At 41.1% G+C, this 24,013-nt stretch overlaps 1 protein-coding gene across 1 annotated transcript in view; it reads left to right on the top strand.

Moving 5' to 3' along the window:
* Positions 1 to 24,013, top strand: part of LOC122659801 (ATP-dependent 6-phosphofructokinase 5, chloroplastic-like) — a 79,891-nt gene that overhangs the window by 3,319 nt on the left and 52,559 nt on the right. Inside the window, exons 2-3 of the mRNA XM_043854935.1 lie at positions 18,386 to 18,476; positions 20,171 to 20,244. Coding sequence (XP_043710870.1) covers positions 18,386 to 18,476; positions 20,171 to 20,244 — 165 coding nt within the window. The remainder of the gene's footprint in view (positions 1 to 18,385; positions 18,477 to 20,170; positions 20,245 to 24,013) is intronic.

Here is a 24,013-nt window from a genome sequence, read left to right as displayed (position 1 = left end):
CTTTTTATTTTCATCTCACTCCCCATACTGCCATTAACACTCGACCAGCTCACTTTCCCCAGATACCTTCTCTAAACCCTAGATTCTAAAAACACCCAATTTTTACAAGGCCTCTAACCCGAAACCCTAGATTTCCAACTTCATCCAAATCAAACCAAACTTACATTAATAGACTCCTAGAAACCTGCACATCTTTACCAAATAAAACCCTAGCTCAAAACCCTAACCCTAACCCTAATTCTGCCCTAGTTTATCTATTCTGTCCCATTCGGCCAGCATAGTTAAAAAATCTGATTGAATTGGCTCCTAGTAGGTCTCCTACCTATCTAGGACTACTTTAGTCTGACTTATCGGTGGGATACCATAATCACCTTATTAATTTCCTTCTTCGTACCCTATTTTAGTGCAACATAGGCAAGGATTTAATTATTGAACCGTATCGTCTTGTCTCGGCCGATACGTATCGGTATCACAGGGTATCGATACGATCCAATGAGATATGTCTCTCTTTTTTTTTTTTTTTGAAAAAAAAAGGTATTGATCAGTATCGCATTGTATTGGCTAATACGGTACGATACGATACATATTGATACTCTTGATACGATTGATTTGGGGGTTGAAATTTAAAAAAAAAAGTATCGGTATGTATCGCATTGTATCGTGCGATACGGTGCGATACAATGCTATACATTGCGATATGCACATTAAAAGGCACATGTGACTTTAGAATCGTGATTCCAGAAACCAAAAAGCATCAATAGCACCTGGACGGACAAGTTATCACCGAAAACTTCAATTTTTTTACATCTTCTTTCATATTTCATGCTTGGGGCTTTTATTCCTTGCTGAAAAATGAATCAAATCAAGGAAACAAACTGCAATATTATTACTTATTTATATTGTTTTTTGCTCTAGAGGTGTATTCTCTATGTGTATTTGGACCATTTCCATGTGTATCTGTAGCATGCGATACATAACTTTGATACGATATGATATGTCTCTTAAAATCACCCCACCGATACGATACGCGATACGGGTACTTTAAACCTTGAATACAAGTACTATATTTCTGTCCATTAATTGTCTATTCTGTTTTCAGTTTAAATCTCAGATTTGATGTGTTTTAATTTCCAGATTTGGTGATTGTTATTGATGGAAATTTCCTAATAAATTTAGAGTCATTAACCACTGTTTTAAATCCTGCGGCTCCCCTGTTTATTTAAGAGATATGTTGGGGTCATCAAGTCACCCCCTAAAGGGTAACTCGACCAGGGTTTGGTGAGTTTCTGACCTGTGGATTTGGATCTACTGGAAATCTCCCTATTTCAGTCTATTTGTGCCAAGATTTGATGTCCTTTCGATTACTTTGAATCTGTCCATCAGAATTGGACCAGGTTTGGGGAATTAACTGAAACTACCTAGTATGAAACTGTTAAGAGTTCATTTAATAAGGGTACTTTGGGTATTTTGACATTATGTGGTATTGTGCTTTTACTTTGTTGTAATATAGGTTCAGGGGTAATATTGTCCTTGTACCTATAGTGTCTAGGTTCATTATGCACATGTTAAATGTGTTAGGTGTGTTAAGTGTGGTAGGTGTGGTAGGTAAGGATTGAGTAAATCATTCCATATTTGTACTATTCTGAAGTTATAAATAAAGGCTTGGCCTCTGTCTCATAGGCAAGCCAGATTCACGGATTTCTACATGGTATCAAAGCCAAAAATAATCCGGGAATATGGGACCTAAAGTTCTTTCTGTTTTTTTTCTTTCTCTTCCTGTCGTGATCTACCGCTAGCAGCACCACCGCCCTCCACCACTTCCGTCAGCAACACCACCACCCTCCGCCAGCCTCCTACACTTCCATCAGCCTCCGCCAACCCTCATACCCTTCCACCACTCTCCCGCGACCTCTCTCTTCTTTCTTCCTTCGCGCGGGAGCTTTTCCCAGCCTTGCAGATCTATTTTTGCACCCCTTGGTGGTGAGTTGACTCCCACCAAGGGCCTTTTTTCCTGCAGAATTTTAAGATCGATGCAGTAATTTTTCTGCAGCTTTTTATCAGGTTTATGCAGTAATTTTTCTGCAGATTTTTTTGGTTATTGACAACTTATCTTCGACCAGCAACAATGCTTGACACTTCTGAGATCGCATCAGCCTCTTCTGGCCTCGACGGCACGTCACAGCGTGATTTTGTTCCGTTTCCAGCCAGCCCTATTAAATTAAATGGGGCCAATTACCTGTTATGGTCTCGTTCTTGTTTGTTTGCTATCGGTTCCCGTGGTCTCTCTGGCTACATCACCGGAACCTCTGTCAGGCCTTCTGAAACTGGAGCTACGCAAGATAGGTGGGTGAATTTTAATTTTCTGGTTATGTCGTATTTGGTCAACTCCATGGACCAAGAGATTGCCGGACGCTACCTTTTACTTGATTCGGCTGCCAAGATCTGGAAGACAGCCCATGACAGCTACTCTCAAGTGGGCAATGCTGTCCAGTGTTATGAACTTCGTCAGAAACTCCACCCCACCAAGCAGTTAGAGCTGACCCTCTCTCAGTATTACAATAAAATGTGCACAATGTGGCAGCAGCTTGATTTTTTGAGGACCTTCACTGCCACTTGTGATGTTGACACCACTGCTTTCCGGAAGTGGGAAGATGGCTTACGGGTGTTTTATTTTTTGGCTGGTCTCAACATTGAATTTGGTCAGATCCGTGGCCAATATTCTGAATCGTGATCCCCTACCAACTCTTGAGCAGGCCTATGCGATTCTTACAGCCGAAGATACTCGCCGGACAGCTATGATTACTCCTGTCACTCAGGAACGATCAGCCCTACTTTCTGGTTCTCAGCCTACTTCTCGTGGTAATTCTTTCCGCAGTTTTGGTGTTACTAGTGATCGCCCTCCTATTAAATGTGATCATTGTGGGAAGGAATGGCATACCAAGGATTGTTGCTGGAAGCTTCATGGTCGCCCTGCAGATACCCGTGGGTGTGGGAGGGGTGGCTCCAATCGATCTAATAATGTCCGGGCAAACCAGGCATCTACTGAGGAGCGGGCAACTACTGATCTATCTCTTTCCCAAGTAGTTGAAGAACTTCAGCATCTTCGGACTATGATGACTCAGCTGGACACCTCTTCTTCTGGGCCTCCTTCTTTGTCTGCTTCTGCTGTTTCCTTGCCATCAGATTCCAATACACCTCACTCTTCAGGTATTTCATTTGGTGGGAATTACACCTCGGTCATACCTGACTCTTGGGTTATTGACTCTGGTGCAACCAATCATATGATAGGTTCTTCCTCCCTTTTCTTCAATTATTCTCCTTTATCTGGTCATAATAAAGTTCGGGTTGCTGATGGGTCTCTCTCGCCAATTTTTGGCAAGGGGTCTGTTCAGTGCACTCCTTCTCTTTGTCTTTCCTCTGTGTTGCATGTTCCCAAATTCTCTACTAATTTATTATCCATTAGTAGTTTAACTAGGGACTTAAACTGCAAAGTAATTTTTTTCCCCAATCATTGTTTATTCCAGGACTTGGTAACGGGTTGTACGATTGCATGTGGTAAGGTGGTTGGTGGTTTATATGTGCTTGACAGTTCGCCGACAGCTTTGACTTCTCAGCCGTCCTCTTCTACTTATACATCTGCATTACTGGAATTAAATAAGTGGCACCGCCGTTTGGAGCACCCACCATTGCAACTCTTATCTACTTTATTTCCTAGCTTATTTAAGCAATGTAATCCAAACAATTTTTCATGCGATGCTTGCACTTTAGCAAAGCAAACTCGGAATGTTTACCCTATTTCTGACAAAAGAAGTATGACACCATTTGGATTAATTCATTCGGATGTGTGGGGACCAGCCCGATGTGTTTCTACTTCTGATTTTAGATGGTTTGTTACTTTTATTGATTGTTTTAGTCGCACCGCATGGGTATATTTGATGCATAGCAAGAGCGATGTTTTTACTTGTTTCCGTCTGTTTCATAAGATGGTTCAAACACAATTTGATGCCAAGGTGAAGATTTTACGGTCTGACAACGGCAAGGAATACATGGATGGTGCTTTTCGCACTTACTTGGATACTCATGGTATTATCCATCAGACATCTTGTGTTGATACTTCGGCTCAGAATGGTGTAGCTGAGCGTAAGAACAAACACTTGTTGGAGGTTGCTTGCTAACTTATGTTTGCCATGCATGTTCCCACATGTTTCTGGGGTGATGCTATTCTTACAGCTACATACCTGATCAACCGTCTTCCTTCCCGAGTCATCGATGGTCGCTGCCCATTAGAGGTATTATTGGGTTCTTCTAATTTTGTTGTTGACCCCAAAATTTTTGGTTGTGTGGTGTTTGCCCGAAACCATCATATTCATGGGAAATTTAACCCCAAAGGTCTTCGGTGTGTCTTTTTGGGTTATTCTGCTACCCAGAAAGGGTACAAGTGTTACCACCCCCCTACGAGAAAAACATTTGTAACAATAGATGTTGTCTTTCGGGAGTCTGAAGCTTATTTTGCACTACCGGTACCTCTTCAGGGGGAGATTCCAGATGATGAAGATGTACCTTTGATTGCTCCTCTAGATGTAAATATGCCTACTATAGAGGATGTGTCAGTTGAATTGGAAGATGGGATTACCAGTCAAGAACAAGAGCAAGGACAACAGTATGAGCAGCCTATAGTCCAGGGGGAGTCTAGAGAATTAAAGGAATTGAAGACATACTCACGTGGGACTCACTTCCCTCCTCATGGAACTGAGCACAAAGAAACCACCACCACTGCTCCCACACAATCAGCGCCTACTCCAAGTCTTACTCCTCACTTTGGTAAGCCTATTCCTATACCTGATCCCAGTCTTGATCTTCCCATTGCTGTCCGGAAACTAAAGCAGAGCTATACTCAGCATCCAATTTCCAATTTTGTTTCTTATAATTCTTTAACTCCTGCATTCCATGCCTTTGTTTCTTCGTAATCCTTTGTTTCCATTCCTAAAAACAGGCAGGAAGCAATAGCCGAGCAGAAATGGAAGGAAGCAATGAATGAAGAGATGTTTGCCCTAGAGAAAAACAAAACTTGGGACTTAACAGTTCTTCCACCAGGAAAGAAACCCGTTGGCTGTAAATGGGTCTTTGTTGTGAAGCACAATTCAGACGGGTCAGTAGAGCGATACAAGGCGAGGTTTGCTCCTGTGGTAAAAATGAGCACAGTTAGAGTCATCATCTCTTGTGCAGTAAATCAAGGCTGGACTCTCCAACAGCTTGTTGTCAAGAATGCTTTTTTACATGGAGAGCTAAAAGAAGATGTCTATATGGAAATCCCTCCTGGCTTTGCTACTCCAAATACCCAGGGAAAAGTGTGCAAATTGAAAAAGGCCTTATATGGTCTAAAGCAATCACCCAGGGCCTGGTTTGGTCGATTTCACAAAGCCATGATTGCCAATGGCTATAAGCAAAGCAATGCTGACCACATGTTGTTTGTGAAGAAAGTGGGACAGCATATCACGATTCTACTAGTCTATGTGGATGACATAGTGATCACAGGGAGTGATACACAGGAAATTCAGAATTTGAAGAATTATTTGGGGACAGAATTTGAGGTCAAAGACTTGGGGCGTTTAAGATATTTCTTGGGAATAGAGGTTGCTTATTCAGCTAAGGGTATATCTCTTTCCCAGAGAAAGTATACTCTTGATCTTCTGAGTGATACAGGGATGCTCGGGTGTAAACCTATTGATACCCCTTTGGAACCTAACACACACTTAAAGAGCAAGGAAGGTGACCCGGTGGATAAAGGTACTTATCAGAGGTTAGTAGGACGGTTGATATATCTCTCTCATACCCGACCTGACATCGCATTTGCAGCAAGTGTTGTAAGTCAGTACATGCATGACCCTTACTCATCTCACATGGAGGCAGGCTACAGAATTCTGAAGTACCTAAAGTCTTCTCCTGGAAAAGGAATCTTATATTCTCCCCACAGTAATCTTCAGATAGAGGCCTATACTGATGCAGATTGGGCTGGCAGTCCCGATGATAGAAGGTCAACATCCGGATATTGTACATTTGTTAGAGGAAACTTAACTACTTGGAGGAGCAAGAAACAAGCCGTGGTTGCTCGGTCTAGTGCTGAGGTAGAATTCAGGGCCATGGCACAAGGGGTCTGCGAACTTTTGTGGCTCAAGGGGCTTCTTCAAGATATAGGTATGGCTGTTGATCTTCCTATGCGGCTCTACTGTGACAGCAAGTCAGCAATCAGTATTGCCCATAACCTAGTCCAACATGATCGTACCAAGCATGTTGAAATTGACCGACATTTTATCAAGGAGAAGCTGGAGCAAGGAGTCATTTGTGTTCCATTTGTTCAGTCTTGTAACCAACTGGGTGATATTCTCACTAAGGGAATAAGTAGTAAATTGTTTTGTTCTGTTATTAGCAAGTTGCGCATGTTTGATATGTATGCACCAAATTGAGGGGGAGTGTTGTAATATAGGTTCAGAAGTAATATTGTCCTTGTACCTATAGTGTCTAGGTTCATTATGCACATGTTAAATGTGTTAGGTGTGGTAGGTAAGGATTGAGTAAATCATTCCATATTTGTAATATTCTGAAGTTTTAAATAAAGGCTTGGCCTTTGTCTCATAGACAAGTCAGATTTGTGGATTTCTACATATTTTTTAACCTTTTTATCTCCCTTTACTACATTTTATTAGTATGGGGGCACATATATAATTTCTCCTTTTATTGGCCAAGTGAGTCAATATAGGAGAGAGAGAAGTCTATTCTCTCCCACACAACTTCTACTGCCAACTTCTCTTCTTCTTCTACTTCACCTTCTCCCCTCTTCTTTCATCTTCTTCATTTGTTCTCTTGCAATGTTTAATTCTATCTTGGTATCAGAGCTCCAAGGTTGGTTTGAGAGTCGTATTAGAAGCTTCACATCTCTACTCTCTCTTTGTAACCATGTGAATAGATTGAAGAAAGTATGCAATAGGTCCTGAATGGAAGCTATAAGAACACCAAAAGAAGTTCTATGTGAGAGTGCGAGCTCCTTGAAGTTCCAAATCAACAAAGACAGGTTTTTAGGGTTACCACAACCCTTTTTTTTTAATTTTCTCTCATTCTCTCTCTTCCGGCATCACTTGAAGTTGGGTTATGGCCCATATGAATCTCCTAAAGGTCCTCTTTGATTGTTCTATGGTCTCCATCATTGAAAAAAGAAATTGTTAGCATACAACTCAGTCCTTTGTGGTTTGCCAGGTACTGCCAACCCCCTTTTTTCCTGCTTCTTTGTGCATTCGAGATGCAATGTGCGATGATTTCTGTTACATAATAGTGGTGAACTACTTTTTATGGATTCTTTGAGCCACCATGAGATGATGTTACCCTTTGACAAGTGTGTTTGAGTGGAATTACTTCAAAATGGCTCTCAGCCTACTATGATGGCCTTTGAGAACCCCAACACCCAGATTTCCATTCTGAAGTTGGACAACACCAACTACTTGGACTGGGCCCATTCGGTAAAGCTTTCCCTCAAAAGTAGGGGGAAGCTAAGGTATGTTACAGGTACGATTCAATCCTCCGACCCCAGTGCTCTTAACACATTTGAAATGGGAGACCGAGAATTCCATGGTTATGACTTGGCTGATCTTTTCAATGAAACATGAGATTTGTAGAAGGTTTATAAGAAAGGAGACTACCAAGGACATTTGGGATAGTGTTTCCAAGACCTTTGATTGAGTCGTTGACTCGACGAAGGTTTACCAACTCCTCTGGAAAGTCATAACAATGAAGCAGGGAGATAGGATCATTTCTAAGTATTATAATGTTGCTATTGGTCTGTGGGAGGAGCATGATCACCATAGGGATCTCCAACTATCCAACCCAGAGGATGAAGCTAAGGTTTACTGGATACTTGAGAAAGAGTGTCTTAATTCTTCTTGGTGACCTAAACCTGGAATATGAGCCAATCCGGATACATATTTTGGGCTGGTCCTCTCTTCCCTCTTTAGATGAAGTCTGCAACTACTTGCAAAGTGAGGAGACCGCAGAGTGGCTATGGATCATGTATCTTGAGCGGTCTGCTCTTACTTCTACCTCTCACGGAGATTGGTGTGGCGACGGAGGCCAATGGCTACCCCGTGGGATGACAACGATAGACTCCGATGCGATCACTATGGGAAACCTGGGCACACTAAAGAGAGGTGCTAAGTACTTAATGGCTGTCCCCTTGGTATGCTTGGTGGTGGGTGAGGGGGAGCTAGAGCACATACTATGATGGCTGAGACTAACCCTATGGGGTCTTCATCTAGTATGCAGACAGATCACAGTTCACTTAATAAGGAGGATATTTGCAACTTTTTGCCGCATTATGTCACAGCTGGGCAGGTCCTCTTCTACTCCTACAATGCCAGACACTTCGGCTTCAGCCTTGCATGTCTCCTCAGCTGAAGGGAAAGCTTGTCTTCTCAAAAAGCTCAGTATGGCCTCAAACAGTCCCCAAAGGCTTGGTTTGAGAGGTTTAGATAGGGTATTCTGAAGAATGGATATACCGAAAGTCAAGCTAACAACACTTTATTTACACAACGAGGTAATGGTACTATCATAACCAAGGTTTAAAGTATCGGTATCGTGTATCTTATCGGTGGGGTGATTTGAAGATACATATCATATCGGAGATACGTATCGCATGCTACAGATACGCATGGAAATGGTCAAGATACACAAAGAGATACACTTTTGGAGCAAAAAACAATATAAGTAAGCAATATTACAATTTGTTTCCTTGATTTAACCAAAGTGCAGTTTGTTTCCTTGCTTTGATTCGTTTTTCAGCAAGGAATCAAAGCCCCAAGCATGAAATTTGAAAAATGTCACAAAATTGAGGATTTTGGGTGAAAACTTGTTAGTCCAGGTGTTGATGCTTTCGGGAATCACGATTTTAAAGTCACATGTGGCTTTTAATGTGCGTATGGCAATGTATCACACTATATAGGCCGATACAATACGATACATACCGATGCTTTAATTGTTTTTCAACCCCTAAATCAATCGTATCGAGAGTATCAGTACGTATTGATCGTATCGTATCATATCACGCCGTATTGGCCGATACAATGCGATATTGATCGATACCATTTTTTTTTTCCAAAAAAAGGAGACGTATCTCATTGTATCATATCGACACCCTACGATACCGAAACGTATTAGCCGAGACGAGACGAGATGGTGCGATACTTTAAACCATGGTCATAACCCTAAATGTGGATGATATTGTGGTGATTGGAAATGATATGATTGAGATAAACAGACTTAAGTCCTACTTAGCTCAACAGTTAGAGATCAAGGACCTTGGACCTATTAAAAATCTCTTGGGGATTGAAATGTCACGGTCATCAAAGAGAATAAATATCTGTCAAAGGAATTTTTTGCTGGATTTGTTGAAAAAAACAAAAATGTTGGGCTATAAACCAACAAACTCTTCTATTGAGCAAAATCACAAGTTAGGAGAAGACTGTGGTCCATCATTTGTTGATGTAGGAAAGTACTAGAGACTAGTGGGGAAGTTGATCTATCTCTCTCACACCCAGATATCACCTATACAGTTAAGGTGGTGAGTCAATTTATGCATCCCCCAGGAGTGGACACTTGGATGTTGTATATCGCATCCTCAGGTACTTGAAGTCTACCGCAAGAAAACGACTATTGTATGCCAAGCACAACCATTTGAGGATGGAGGGCTGCACTGATGTTGATTGGGCTGGTTTAGTTTGTGACAGACGGTCTACATCAGGCTATTGCACATTTGTGGGTGGTAACTTGGTTACATGGAGGAGCAAAAAACATCCTGTTTTGGCTCGATCAAGTGCAAAGGCAGAATCCAGGGCTATGACTCATGGAGTATGTGAACTCCTATGATTGAGAAGGCTGGTCCAAAGTTGGGATTTGATACTGAGGCTCCTATGTGGCTCTATTGTGATAACAAGGCTGCTATAAGTATAGCTCACAATCCTGTGCAACATGATTGGACAAAGCATATTGAGGTGGACCAACATTTCTTTAAGGAGAAGATTGACTCTGGCTACATCTTCACCCCTTTTATGAAAACAGACAACCAGTTGGTTGATATCTTCACCAAAGGGCTCATCTCTCACCAGCTCAGTACTCTTCTGTGCAAGCTGGGAATGTATGACATTTATTCTACAGCTTGAGGGAGAATGTTACAGTTTATGTAATTAGGGTACTTTGGGTACTAGGTTAGTATTTTGTATTGTGTTTTTACCTTTATACCTCCCTTGGCTATCTTATGTTTGTATGGGGGGTATGTATGTAATTTCCCTTATTAGGCAAGTAAGTGTATCAATATCGGGGAGAGAAATCTGTTCTCTCCTAAAAACATTACCGCTGACTTCTCTTCCCCTCCTCTTCTTTTTCTACCCCTCATTCTCATCCTCTCTCTTCTTCTCTTGTTCTATTCCTATTTCCTACACTTTAGATTTCAACTTATACTTTTTGGGTATTCAAGTTGTTTGAAGCATGAAAAGTATTAGTCTATCTTAGATTAAGTATGTGCTAGACCTTCTTGCTAAGACTCATATGTTAGGCTCCAAGCATATTGATACGCTCATGGATCGTCATTTGAAACTTGGGTCCAATGATTGGATTTTGTGGACAAACACAGATATAGAAGGCTGGTTGGTAAGCTTATTAATCCTACTATCACTCGACCTGACATATCCTTTACAGTTGGTGTTATTAGTCACTTCATGGAAAGTCCTAAGCAGGTTCACTGGGAGGCAGCGTTTTGTATCTTTAGATATCTCAAGGGTGCTCCAGGAAAAGTCTTATTTATAAACCTCATAATCCCATTGATATGGTTGGTTATTTTGATGCCAATTGGGCTGGAGTTGAAGGTCATAGAAGGTCTACAACTGGTTATTGTATATTTATTGGTGGTAATCTAGTCACTTTGAGGAGTAATAAACTAACTATACTGCCAGGTCTAGCGCAAAAGCTGATTATACAGCCATGACACATACTGTAGCTGAGTTGATGTGGCTGAAATCCCTTGTCCATGAGCTTGGATTTCCAGTCAACAGGCCGATTGATATGTTCTGTGACAATTAAACTGTTATTTATATTGCTAATCATGTTTTCCATGAGCAGACCAAGCATACGGAGGTTGATTGTCATTTTGTCAAGGATGCCGTAATATGGAAGCAGATTTCTACTCCTTTTGTTAGTTTTGCTAATCAACATGGTGCTATGTTTACTAAAACCTTGTTTTGGAATACTTTCTTCAAGGTAGTTTCAAGCTAGGCATGGGTGATAGTTATGCTTTAGCTTGAGGGGGAGTGTTAAGAAGTAAAACCACAAGGGGGTGCTTTGTTATGTTTTTCTTATTACCGGACCTTATGTTTATGTTGAGATGTGTTACCCGATATTATAAGGGTATTTTTGGTTTTTTATTTATGCTTTATTTATGTACTTTTGAACAAGGGTAGGATTGTAATTTGGGCTGTGACACTGTTCACGTGAACAGTGTCGTGAATAGTGTGGTGAACAGTGTTTCCCTTTGTAATCTCTTTTATTATTATTATTATAAATAGAGAGCTTGACTGATCTCATTGATCATTCAAGCCATTCACGAAATTCCTGTTTTGTTAACATGGCATCAGAGCCAAATACACTCTGATCTAGGTTTTCAAAACCCACCTCCCTCCCTTCGATTTTTTTCTCCTTCCCTCCATCGACCTTCTTCCCTTCTTCTTTCTTCCTTTCTTTTGGTTCTTCTTCTCCCATTAGGGCAGCACTACTGAGGTGATCGTAATGATCTAGCTGCTGCCCCAATATACCTCCTTTTTTATGCCTCTTTTTTGGATCGAGTGGAGTTGAAGCACTGTCTGCGATTTGAAGATTCCTATTTTTTTAGGAGATCAGGCCTCTACATCTGTTTCGGCTGCATCTTCTATTGTGGGATCTTTATTTGATATTGTTCTCAGCCCCTATTCACTTCATCAGATTGGTTGAAGACCCCAGCCCCTTATCGATCTCTCTTCTCAGGGTTTTTTTCAAAACCCTGTAATGTAGTCCTAGAATAGGAATTAATCCCACTACGAACCAAGTAGAACCAAACTTAGGGTAAGCCTGCTGTTTAGGGCTGATTAGGGGCTGTTTTAGGGCAAAATTAGGGTTTGGGATGGGAATTTGGGAATGGGGTTTATAGGGTTTTAATCTGCAGGTTTAGAGGGTCATTATGGTATAAAAATATCTGAATTTGAACAAGTTTTAATTTCCTGCAGAAATTAGGGTTAGGTTTCGGGTTTTGTAAATAAGGTAAACAACTAAAGTTATGGTTTAAAGTAGGATTTAGGGGCAGGGGTTAAGGTCAACTGTTAGAGGGGCTAGGGGGAAGATTCGGTTGCAATATGGAAGGTTTCTGATGGCTGAATGTGTCCCAGCAGAAAATTAGGGTTTTTAGGGTTCAATGGAGAAGAGGGATCTTAGGGTTTGGATGGACAGAATGGGCAGCAGCTAGGGTCGAGTGGAGATGGTGATGAGGGGAAGTTATGGTCCAAATCTGATCAGATTCCAATGGAGCAGATCTGAATCAGAGTTTAGAGTCTTCTAGGGTTTATGAAAATAGGACAGAAGAGAAAAGGAATTGATTGGGGAAGGGAAGAAAGGATAAACAGAAAATAATAAATTCAAACTCACTCTCGAATCCTCTAACAGCAGTTTGAATGGTTGAAGGATGAAGCCACCTTCGAAGAAAGATCCTCCCAGCCGTCCCGGTGTAAAGAGTCGTAGGATTCCACCCACCCTTCCACCTTGATAGAACCACAAGGATGCATAAACTCTTGAGAGCAAGGAGCAGCCGGGGGGGGGGGGGGGGGGGGGGGGGGGGGGGGGGGGGGGGGGGGGGGGGGGGGGGGGGGGGGGGGGGGGGGTAACCAGCCACGAAATCAGTGTTTTAATTCAAATCTATTGTGGGGGAGCCTCCCACGATATTCTTTATTTAAATAAAAGGCCTACGGCCAAAACCTAATACAAATCTAATACCTCTCACTTAAAATCGTGGAAGGAGAGAATATATCTAACTTAAATTAAATTTAAACTATAAATTGTCCTAACTACCCCTACTTGACTTAAATTAAAAGACTATAACTTAAAACTACTAATTAAAGGAAGATTCCTTATTAGCCAATAGGATAAAAGAACCTATTAACCAATGGGAGCTCTTCACTTAAATTAGACCCATTAAACCCACTGAACCAATTGGATTCAACCAATTTATCTAAAAAATAGAAAAATAACTAAGTATGGAAAAATAGAAATCCTAGCCTACGGCTCCCTATTTAAACCCTAAGTTCAGGGTTTCTTCTTCTTCTTCCTTCTTGGGGTTGCATCACCCTGACATTAATCGATCTTGGGGTTGGGCTGCTGGTTCCTGCTGCATCTGATTGGCACCCTTGCTGCCTTCATTCGACATCATTTCCAGCCTACATATCTGAGATTTTTTGCTCCAATACAGCCCTTTTCTATTGGGGGTCAATTCCAGAATTTTTTGGGATATTTTTTGGCTGTTTGTTGCTTCATTGAAGATTGGTTACCTCTTCTAGCATTGATGGCCAGCCCCGGACTGATTTTCTTCCCCTTGCTACCCCAATCAAACTTGATGGCTCTAACTACCTGAAGTGGTCTCGGTCTACCTCTTTGACGATGGCGGCCATGGCCTCACCGGCCATCTTCTTGGGACAACAACTAAACCAGTGGAAGAGGGTTCTCACTCAACAAGTGGTTATCGAATGATGCGATGGTGATGTCCTACTTGATACATTCTATGCAAGGGGATATCTCGGACAATTTTCTTCTCTGACACTGCCATACTATCTGGAATGGTGCCAAAGAGACTTATGGTCGCACGGGGAATGATGCACAGTCTATAAGATTAGAAAGAAGGCTAATGCCACTACCCAACAGGCTCTCTGTCTCAAATACTATCTGCTCTCAAGAACATGTGGCGGCAATTGGATCATTACTCCGACTATCGCCCTCTCTATCTGCATCGATCCGGCTGCTATCGCAAACACGTTGACAAAATACGTGTCTATGATTTTTGGCTGGACTAAATATGGAGTTTGATCCTATTCGGGTGCAAGTACTTGGGCAGTCCCCTTTTCCATCCCTAGAGCAGGCCTTTGCCTTGGTTCATAATGAGGAATCTCGTCGGGCTGCTATCTTTGCATTCCTCTCACTTGTTGATCGCTCCGCCTTGCAAGTTGCTTCCAGATACTCCTTCTCTTACCACTACGATGGTGGTACTGCTGTCCCTAAAGGTCTGTCAGTGTGAACACTACAAAGGCTCTATCATACTAAGGCTCAATCTTTGGAAGCTCCATGGGAAGCCTGCTGATTTTGAGGAAAAGAAAGGCCGTGGGAAGTTTAAGCCCAAGGCTCATATGGTTGATTCTCCTACTACTGCTGCTGCTGCTACCCCTTCATCGACATTGGGCTTACTCGGGATGAGCTCTTAGCTTTCCGTCGCATGCTCACAGAGCCTCTTCGCTGCCTCCATTACGGCATCTACACTGCTGCCCCTCCTGGTTCTAATTTTGCCTCGGTACTCCATCGTGGTTTGTGTGCATCGGCTGTATCCAATCCTTGGATTATAGATTTTGGTGCCACTGACCACATGACTGGCTCCTCCCATGTATTTCATCTTGATTCTCCTTCTTTTGGCAAAGACTGTGTTCGAGTAGCTAATGATTTCCTTTCTCCTATTAATGGGAAGGGTTCCATACGCTGCTCACCTACCCTTTCATTAAAATCTGTTTTGCATGTTCCGTCCTTTTTTACCAACCTTCTTTCTATTAGTAGTCTAACTAGAGATCTGAACTGCAAACTGACTTTTTTCCCTTCTCATTGTGTCATACAGGATCTGGAGACGGGGCGCACGATTAGGGGTGGTAAGATGCAGGGTGGTCTCTATTGCAGGGTAGTCTCTACTTAGTTGACCCGGGTCAGCCTTCTACTTTGCATTCGGCTTCCTCTACAGCTCATCATTTACAGTCCACCTCATCCCCTGACCTTCATCTCTGGCACTGCCGACTTGGTCATCCATCCCTTAGTACTTTGTCTCTTTTGTTTCCGAGCTTGATAAAGCATTGTAATAGGAATGAGTTTTTATGTGAGGCTTGTGTTTTGGCCAAACAGACTCGTTCCAGTTATTCTTCATTAAATAAAAGAAGTGAGTTTCCTTTTGCTATGGTTCATTTTGATGTGTGGGGCCCTGCCTGTTGTACTTCCCTTTCTGGTCATCGATGGTTTGTCTCGTTTATTGATTGTTACACTCGTGCCACTTGGGTGTACATGATGAGCCATAAAAGTGAGGTCTTCCGCTGTTTTCAGTTATTTCATCGTATGGTTCAGACCCAATTCAATGCCACCTTGCGCATTTTACGCAGTGATAATGGCAGAGAGTATATGGAGGGTCAGTTCCAACTTTATTTGGCTGCACATGGTATTGTCCATCGAGACGCGTGTGTTGACACACCGCCCAGAAATGGGGTTCTTGAAAGGAAAAATAGACATCTCCTTGAGGTAGCCCGGGCCATTATGTTTGCACGGCAGGTTCCTTCTTACTACTGGGGTGATGCCATTCTTACCGCTGCTTATCTCATCAACCGTGTGCCTACCCGTGTCCTTGATGGTCGTTCCCCCGTTGATCTCCTCCAGGGTTCCTCCTCCTTTGTGGTTCCCCCCAAAGTTTTTGGTTGTGTTTGCTATGTCCGCAATCATCATCCTCATGGAAAATTTGATCCACGGAGCATTCGGTGTATTTTTCTGGGCTATTTTGCGACCCAGAAAGGATACAAGTGTTACCATCCACCTTCTCGTCGTACTTTTGTCTCCATGGATATTGTCTTCCATGAGTCCTTGTCATATTATTCCCAGACACCTCTTCAGGGGGAGCAGGATCAGGGTTTTGAAGATGTGTCTGCTACTCTTCCGGCTTTTATTCAGGGGGAGCCCTCTGTAACTTCAGCTCCTATAGTGGCTCCTATTCAGGGGGAGCGTAGACCAGTCAGTCAAATCCCTGTTGATAAGGTATATACCCGGGAGCGCACAGGACAAGTTGAGACTACCACCACCACCATACCACCTCCACAATCGTCTGCACTTGATCCAGATCCAGACCCTACTACATCATCTGGTAAGGATCCTTCCCTTGACTTACCTATCGCTGTTCGTAAAGGCGTTAGGTCATGCACCCAACACCCCATCTCCAATGTTGTTTCTTATGATGCTTTATCTTCTTCCTATCGTGCATTTGTTTCTTCTCTTTCCTCTGTTTCTATTCCTCAGAAATGGCAGGAGGCGATTGCAGATCCAAAGTGGAAAGCAGCCATGATGGAAGAAATGACGGCCTTACTTAAAAATGAGACATGGGAGCTAGTTGTTCTTCCTTCGGGTAAGAAACCAGTAGGGTGCAAATGGGTATTTGTTGTCAAGCAGAAGCCAGATGGAACAGTGGATAGATATAAAGCCAGGCTTGTGGCCAGAGGCTTCACTTAGACTTATGGGATCGACTACCAGGAGACGTTTGCCCCTGTTGCGAAGTTGAACACTGTCCGGGTTTTACTGTCTTGTGCTGTCAACTTTTAGCTGGGACCTACAGCAGTTGGATGTAAAAAATGCATTTCTTCATGGGGAGTTGGAAGAGGAGGTTTATATGGATGTTCCTTCGGGTTTTTCCTCTGACAAGACCTATGGGAAAGTTTGTAGGCTCAAAAGGGCACTCTATGGGTTGAAGCAATCTCCACGGGCATGGTTTGGTAGGTTTCATAAAGCCATGGTCTCCTGTGGATACAAGCAGAGTCATGCTGATCACACTTTGTTCATCAAGCGAAAGGGAGAAAAGGTCACTCTTCTCATAGTTTATGTTGATGACATAGTTGTGACTGGTAATGATACAAATGAAGTTTCTCACCTGAAGGCTTTCTTAGGACGGGAATTTGACATAAAAGATCTAGGACAGCTAAGATATTTTCTTGGGATTGAAGTTGCCCGTTCTCCAAAAGGCATCTTTCTCTCCCAGAGAAAGTATGTCCTAGATTTACTATCAGAGACTGGTTTGCTTGGTTGTCATCCTTGTGACACTCCCTTGGAAGCTACTACCCGTCTGCAAGAGAAGGATGGTGAACCTGTTGATAAGGGCAGATATCAACGATTGGTGGGCAAGCTGATTTATCTCTCCCAGACCAGACCAGATATTGCCATTGCTGTGAGTCTTGTGAGCCAGTTCATGCATGATCCTTATTCCACTCACATGGCTGTTGTTCTTCGTATTCTCCATTACTTGAAGTCAGCTCCAGGAAGCGGATCCTTTTGTCTCCTCATGACCATCTTCGCATTGAGGCTTACACGAGATCTTGCCGGGTGGTAACCCTGACAGGAAATCTACCTCCGGCTATTGTACTTTTGTTGGAGGAAATCTAGTCACATGGCGGAGTAAAAAGCAAAATGTTGTGGCAAGATCTAGTGCTGAAGCTGAATTCCGTGCTATGGCCCAAGGCATATGTGAGTTACTATGGCTTCAGAGTTTACTCCTTGATATCTGTGGTTCTGTTCATCTTCCAATGATGTTGTACTGTGACAACAAAGCAGCAATTAGCATTGCCCACAATCCAGTGCAGCATGACCATACCAAACATGTGGAGATTGATAGACACTTCATCAAGGAGAAGTTAGAGAGTGGGCAGATTTGTATTCCTTTTGTGAAGTTTGGAGATCAACTGGCTGATGTCTTCACCAAAGGGTTGAGTGGGAAGTTGTTTTATCCTAGTCTAGTCAAGTTGGGCATGTGTGATATCTATGCCCCAACTTGAGGGGGAGTGTTGAGATGTGTTACCCGATATTATAAGGGTATTTTTGGTTTTTTATTTATGCTTTATTTATGTACTTTTGAACAAGGGTAGGATTGTAATTTGGGCTGTGACACTGTTTACGTGAACAGTGTTGTGAACAGTATCATGAACAGTGTTTCCCTTTGTAATCTCTTTTATTATTGTTATTATAAATAGAGAGCTTGACTGATCTCATTGATCATTCAAGCCATTCACGAAATTCCTGTTTTGTTAACAGTTTAAATACACATAAGCATGGTCCTCTTTGTAATTAAATAGACTGTCATTATTATTATACATTTTTTTGGTAGCCGGTTAGGTTAAAGTCTATGCTTCTTCTTCTTGCTCTTATATGTTGCTTGAGTACTGGTTGTCTTTGTTCTGATTATGTTACAATCAGAACTATGCTTCTCCATCTGTTTGAACTGTGCAACTTTGTTTCTTTCTTTGAATTTCCTTTTTTTTTTTCTCTTTCTATCTTTCAGGACTCCAGTGAGTGAGGATTTCTCAGGTAGCTATCCATCAGATGAGAAATGGCATGGATACATTAACAATAATGATAGAGTGCTTCTTAAGGTATTTTCCCCTCCCCACTCACATCTTTTTCCTGCATTCTTTCGGGATTTTGATATGTACATTGTATGGCCCTCTTACATGCATAGAGATGCACACAACCATTATTACTGAGCAATCAGCTTTGGAAGTTCGTAGACTACATAAATCTAAGCCATAATATACAACTTCCACAACTACAGAATCAGAAAATTTATTTTCTCAATTCAGAGTTCAGACCACTACCATTAAAGATAGTAAATGCCAAAACTCTTTATGATCACATGTCGAACAGTGTGGGAAGGACTAGATTCTTACTTGATTGGGTTTAATTTTCAAAAGTATTTCATTCATCGTTTGGTATTCAAATTGTTTTGGTGATGTTCATGGTGATGGTGATGTCAATGCATTGGGGAACTGTGGTTCAAACAGCTCTAAATCACTTTGCAGGAAAACACTAAACAGGGCCACCTTTATCCCTACTATTTGAAATGCCTAAATTTTACTATCTCGAGAACATCTGCTTAAGGTTTTGATTCAACCCAAGAAAGATTGTCTTAATTTCTACCCTCTTTTCTTTGGTTTTATGCTGTGGTCTCTTTCTTTTTCCTGGATTTTTATTTTGGAGGAGAATGGAAGGGAAGAAAAGGCTATGTTTTGCGAAAATAAGATGATCTTCATAAAAGGATTTTTACAAAGAATATTGGATATGCTGGGATTGAACCTACAACCCCACGATTGAAATGTATAATTTTAACCAAACAAACTACTGCCTCAACCTAAATTTCGTATGGAAAATATAAGGTACATGTAGACAGGGTTCCTAGTGCTTGATTTGGGATGTAGTTCTCCCCATTCATGAGAACAAGGGAAATATTTAGTTGAGTCAATTTATCATGAGATCAAAGTTGTCAACTGAATACAGACAAAGTAAACTAGTTAAACAACTGAAATCTCCCAAAATTGTTTTTGGATTTCCACTGTTGGGTTTGATTGTAGAAGCTATTCTTACTGAAGCAATTGACTGAAGAGTCCAGAGTTACATGGTCTTTCTCAACTTGTATAATGTCTATAAGTAGGTTTTGGAAAAGAAAGGACAGGATATGACAATGTTAAGGATATGCTTTCTGCAGTAGTTAGTTAGTTGGTAGTGTGGAGGAGAAATAGATGAGTGCTCAACTGCAGAAACCATGGTGTTGAGCCCATTTATCTTTTCAGAGTGATACTAGAGGTATACACAACATAAAGGTACCCAAGGGGCATATAGTTCGTTGATGATGAAATTTTATTGAAAAGTGTTGATGTATACATTGATGCTGCCCTTCCTTAACAGTTCGAGCTTTTAGGTGAAATGATAGCGAACAAAAAGATTATGGATCGAGTAAACTCCTTTTGTCTTCTCAATTTTAATGGACACAATATTTTCAAACATCTGTATTTATCAAACATCCATATTTACAATTGAATTTTGTTACTGCTTTGGAACACTTAACCTCATAAGCTTAAGAAATAGTTTACATACTACGTTTTCAACTGCATCCGTTTAATTAACCCATTTAACTTTTAATTAAACCTGGCCTTGCAATTTTCTGTCACTGCTTGCTCTGTTTTGTTGCTGCATCAAATGTGACAACTACTTAATTTTCTGCTTTAGACATGTGTTGACTTTGTTCGCATCTATTTGTAATATGCTGTATATTTCTAATCATTTTTGTCAGACCATACACTATTCATCACCTACATCTGCTGGCGCTGAATGCATCGATTCTAATTGTACCTGGGTGGAGCAGTGGTACGTGTGTTACTCAACTTAAATAATGTTTCAAAATTCTCAAGCAAACCATGCTTTTAGTATATTTAAATAATTTGTTGTCTTTTACTCCAAGATAATTGCGTTAAATAATCTTGTTTCTTAAACAACTGGATTTTCTAATGTTTGGTTTACAGGAACGTAAATTTTTTTTCTAGGATAGGAAATTTGTCCTGAGTTTCTTTAATTTGAGGGACATGATCTTGCAAACAAATGTTGTGAGAGACTATATTGTATGCAGAATACATCACATGAAACACCTGGTGCTATTTTTGCAGATAGATTTTCTTATGCAAATCTAACAACATTGAGAAATAATATCTACTTTTAAATACTCCTTTTGCATGAACTGAAAACACTTATGTACTTCTATTTTCTGATTAATGAGGAGGAAATATCAGTTGAAAATTAAGATTGGAGAAGCAATCAAATTTTACAGCTACAAGTCATTCATTCTCAAAAGTCTGTCTCAAGCATTTTTTAGAGCACTTGAAGTTCTAATCTGTTTTTACAACTTTTTTGTGTAATGATGAGTATATGCTTTCGAAATTGTTTAGCCAGAGGCAATCATGCTATTTTTGAATGTTCCAAACATTTTATGGTGAACCTTGATTGAAAGTTTCTGATATTGTGTTAGGAACTCTATGTAATGTAGTCCTAGGTTTGAAAAGTCAAACTAGGAGCCAAACAACCTGGATCTATTATGAAAAAATAGGGTTTTTGGTCAATTTAGGGTTAGGGTTTGAGGGTACTTAGGGTTTGATGGTAAGGTTAGGGTAAGTTGATGTAGGGGAGTCTATCAGTGAAGGTTAAGTTTTGATAGGTTTAAGAGTGTAAACTTGGTTTGGCAGCGACTTAGGTTTAGGGTTTTGGGTTTTTGAAAAAGAGAATAATGAGGGAATCTAGGGTTTAGGATGGGTTTAGGCAGGGGCTTGGATCGAGTTTCCCTAAGGGTGACAGGGAGATTCGGCCAAGTTTGGGCTGATTCTGATGGTTGGTTTGGTCTATGGAAGTTTTAGGGTTTTTGGGGAATGATTTGAGATGGGGATGTTAGGGTTTTAAATGGTTGGAATGGGAAGCAAAGGAAATTGAGTTGTCCTAATGGGCAGGGGGTTAAGTGTTCCAATTTTGGGGTTTCGTAGATGGCGGGTTAGGTCTGGACAGGTTTATGATATTGGCAAAGTGAAAATAAAAAGGGGGATTGCTAGAGTTGGGATGTGAGAGGATTAGAAGAAGAATAGCGAGGATGGGGAATACTTCTAACTCACTGTTGTTGCAGAGAAATCTTGGCAGCAGCTTGTTTGAAGATGAAAACTTGAATAAAAATTGAATCTTGAACTAGAACTTGAAGGAGATCTTCAAGAACCATCCCGGGCTTCATACCGCAAGGTGTCGATTGGATCAAACACCAATCCCACCAGCCTTGATCAGACACAAGACAATTCTCCAGAGGAGGAATCAAAGTTGCAGAGCAGTTTGAGCAGAAATTATCAGAAATTGCGAGGTGAGAGCTCCCCACGATTTTACTATTATTTATATTGGCCTAAGGCCTTTTTCCTATGCAGCCTAGGAGTAGGAATCCTAGGCTGTCTAAAAAACCAAAGCACTCCCTCTCTAAAATTCGTGGAGAGGGGTGGGAGTCTTAAATTACAATTTAAACTAAAAAGATTCTATTCTAAAAGAATATCCTAAAATCACTTTAATGTAGTCCTAGATTGGTAGAAGACTAACTGGGAGCCAGTAAACCAGGATCTGATATGAATTGGTGATCCGATTAGGTCAAAATTAGGGTTAGGGTTGGGGTTTGAGGTGTTGGTTATGCTAGGCAGGTGTGATGGAGTCTATCAGTGAAGGTCCTGAGATGTTTTGATGAGCGAAAGAGTGATGGGATGGACCTAGGGTTTGGACCGAATGGTATGCATTGTGTGAGTGAGGTTCGGTCCAATTTTGGACAGATTCTGATGGTGGATTAGTGCTGTGCAGGTTTTAGGGTTTATCAGGTTTGATTTAAGGTGGAAGGGATTAGGGTTTTAATGGTGGGAATGGGCAGCAGTGTGGATTGAGTATTCCTTATGGGCAGGGGGTGTTATGGGCGAAGTTTGGTGAATTTTTAATGGCTGGTTATGTCTGTGGGTGACTTAGGGTTATGGGAAATTGAAAACAATAGGGGGAAAACTTAGGGTTGGGCTGTAGAGGATGAGAAGAATAAGTATGGGGTTGGGGCTGCTTTCAAACGTACTTGCACTAGCAGGGAGTAATCGGCAGCAGCTTGTAATGACAGTAGCTTGAATAAAAATTGAATCTTTGACAGAAAACTTGAAGGAGAACTTGAAACAAACCACCCGGGCTTCACACTGCAAGGTGTCGATTGGGTCAGACGCCACTTCCACTAACGAACCACCCGGGCTTCACACCGCAAGGTGTCGATTGGATCAAACACCAATCCCACCAGCCTTGATCAAACACAAGACGATCTCCCAGGCAAGGTTTAAAGTATCGGTATCGGGTATCGTATCGGTCGGGTAATTTTAAGAGACGTATCGTATCGTATCATATCGTTTCGGAGATACGTATCGAACAATACAGATATGCATAGAAATGATCAAAATACACATGGAAATACACTTTTGGAACAAAAAACAATATAAATAAGCAATATATAATAAGTGTCATGCATAAACCTAAAATGGTGAATAATGTATAACAAAACAATGCATTAAATTGAAATTGTTATAAAAGATGAGGTTTCTTACATGTAATCGTCTATAGCCATGAAGAGTATTGGATGATGCAAAGGATGATGTTGTTGCATTCTTTGATTCGTTTTTTTAGTTTAAAAGTGTGAAAAACCAAGATTAAATGCAAGATTTTAGACTCTTGGTTAAGAGTTTTCCTTCATTTTTTCGTTAGATTAAGAGTTGTATCGAGTCTATGAGTGAAAATGGTTTTTTTTTTATGGAATATATCGATGGTATCGGTACGTATCGGTGCGTATCGGTATGTATCAGTACGTATTGGTAATGTATCGGTATGTATCGAGTCGAATTGGCTGATACGGATCGATATGTATTAAACCAGCCACAGAACCCTTTATTGGACGTATCGATAATCGGTCATATCGAAACGTATCGGCCCGTATCGGTTGATACAATTCAAGACAGTTCATTTAAAAAAAAAAAGAAGACGTATCGGTATGTATCGTATCGGTCGATACTTTAAACCATGCTCCTAGGGAGAGAACAAAGCTGCAGAGCAGCTTGAGCAGAATTTTCTAAAACAATGAGGTAAAAAGGAGCCCCATGGTTGTTCTTTATTGATATTGGCCAAAGGCCTAAATTTCTATGCAGCCTAGGAATAGGAAATCCCAGGCTGAGTCTAAATACAAAACACTCCCTCTCTAAATTCGTGTAGAGGTGTGAACCCTAAAATATAACTAACGGTAAAAAGATTCTATCCTAAAAGAATATTCTAAAATCACTTAAATTGGACCAGTGTTTCACCGGTTCAATTTAAAACACTAAAACATGAAAATAAACTAAGTATAGGGTTAATCCCATATGCAACTTATGTACCCCTACTTTAGGTCCATAAAAGTGACCTATTACATTGAAAACCCATGAGACCAAAGGCCCAACATGTTTATAACCCAACCCTAGACTTATTTTTAAGGAAAGAAGCCCAATTTGGTGATAAACCTGCATCACACTTAAATTGGTCCTCTGGTTCAACCAACTTTGTGTTAGAGTGTATG

Source organism: Telopea speciosissima, chromosome 4, assembly GCF_018873765.1.
Source record: "Telopea speciosissima isolate NSW1024214 ecotype Mountain lineage chromosome 4, Tspe_v1, whole genome shotgun sequence".
Classification (NCBI taxonomy): Eukaryota; Viridiplantae; Streptophyta; class Magnoliopsida; order Proteales; family Proteaceae; genus Telopea; species Telopea speciosissima.
The sequence above is the reverse complement of the archived record's forward strand: the minus strand, read 5'-3'. Positions and strand labels throughout refer to the sequence as shown.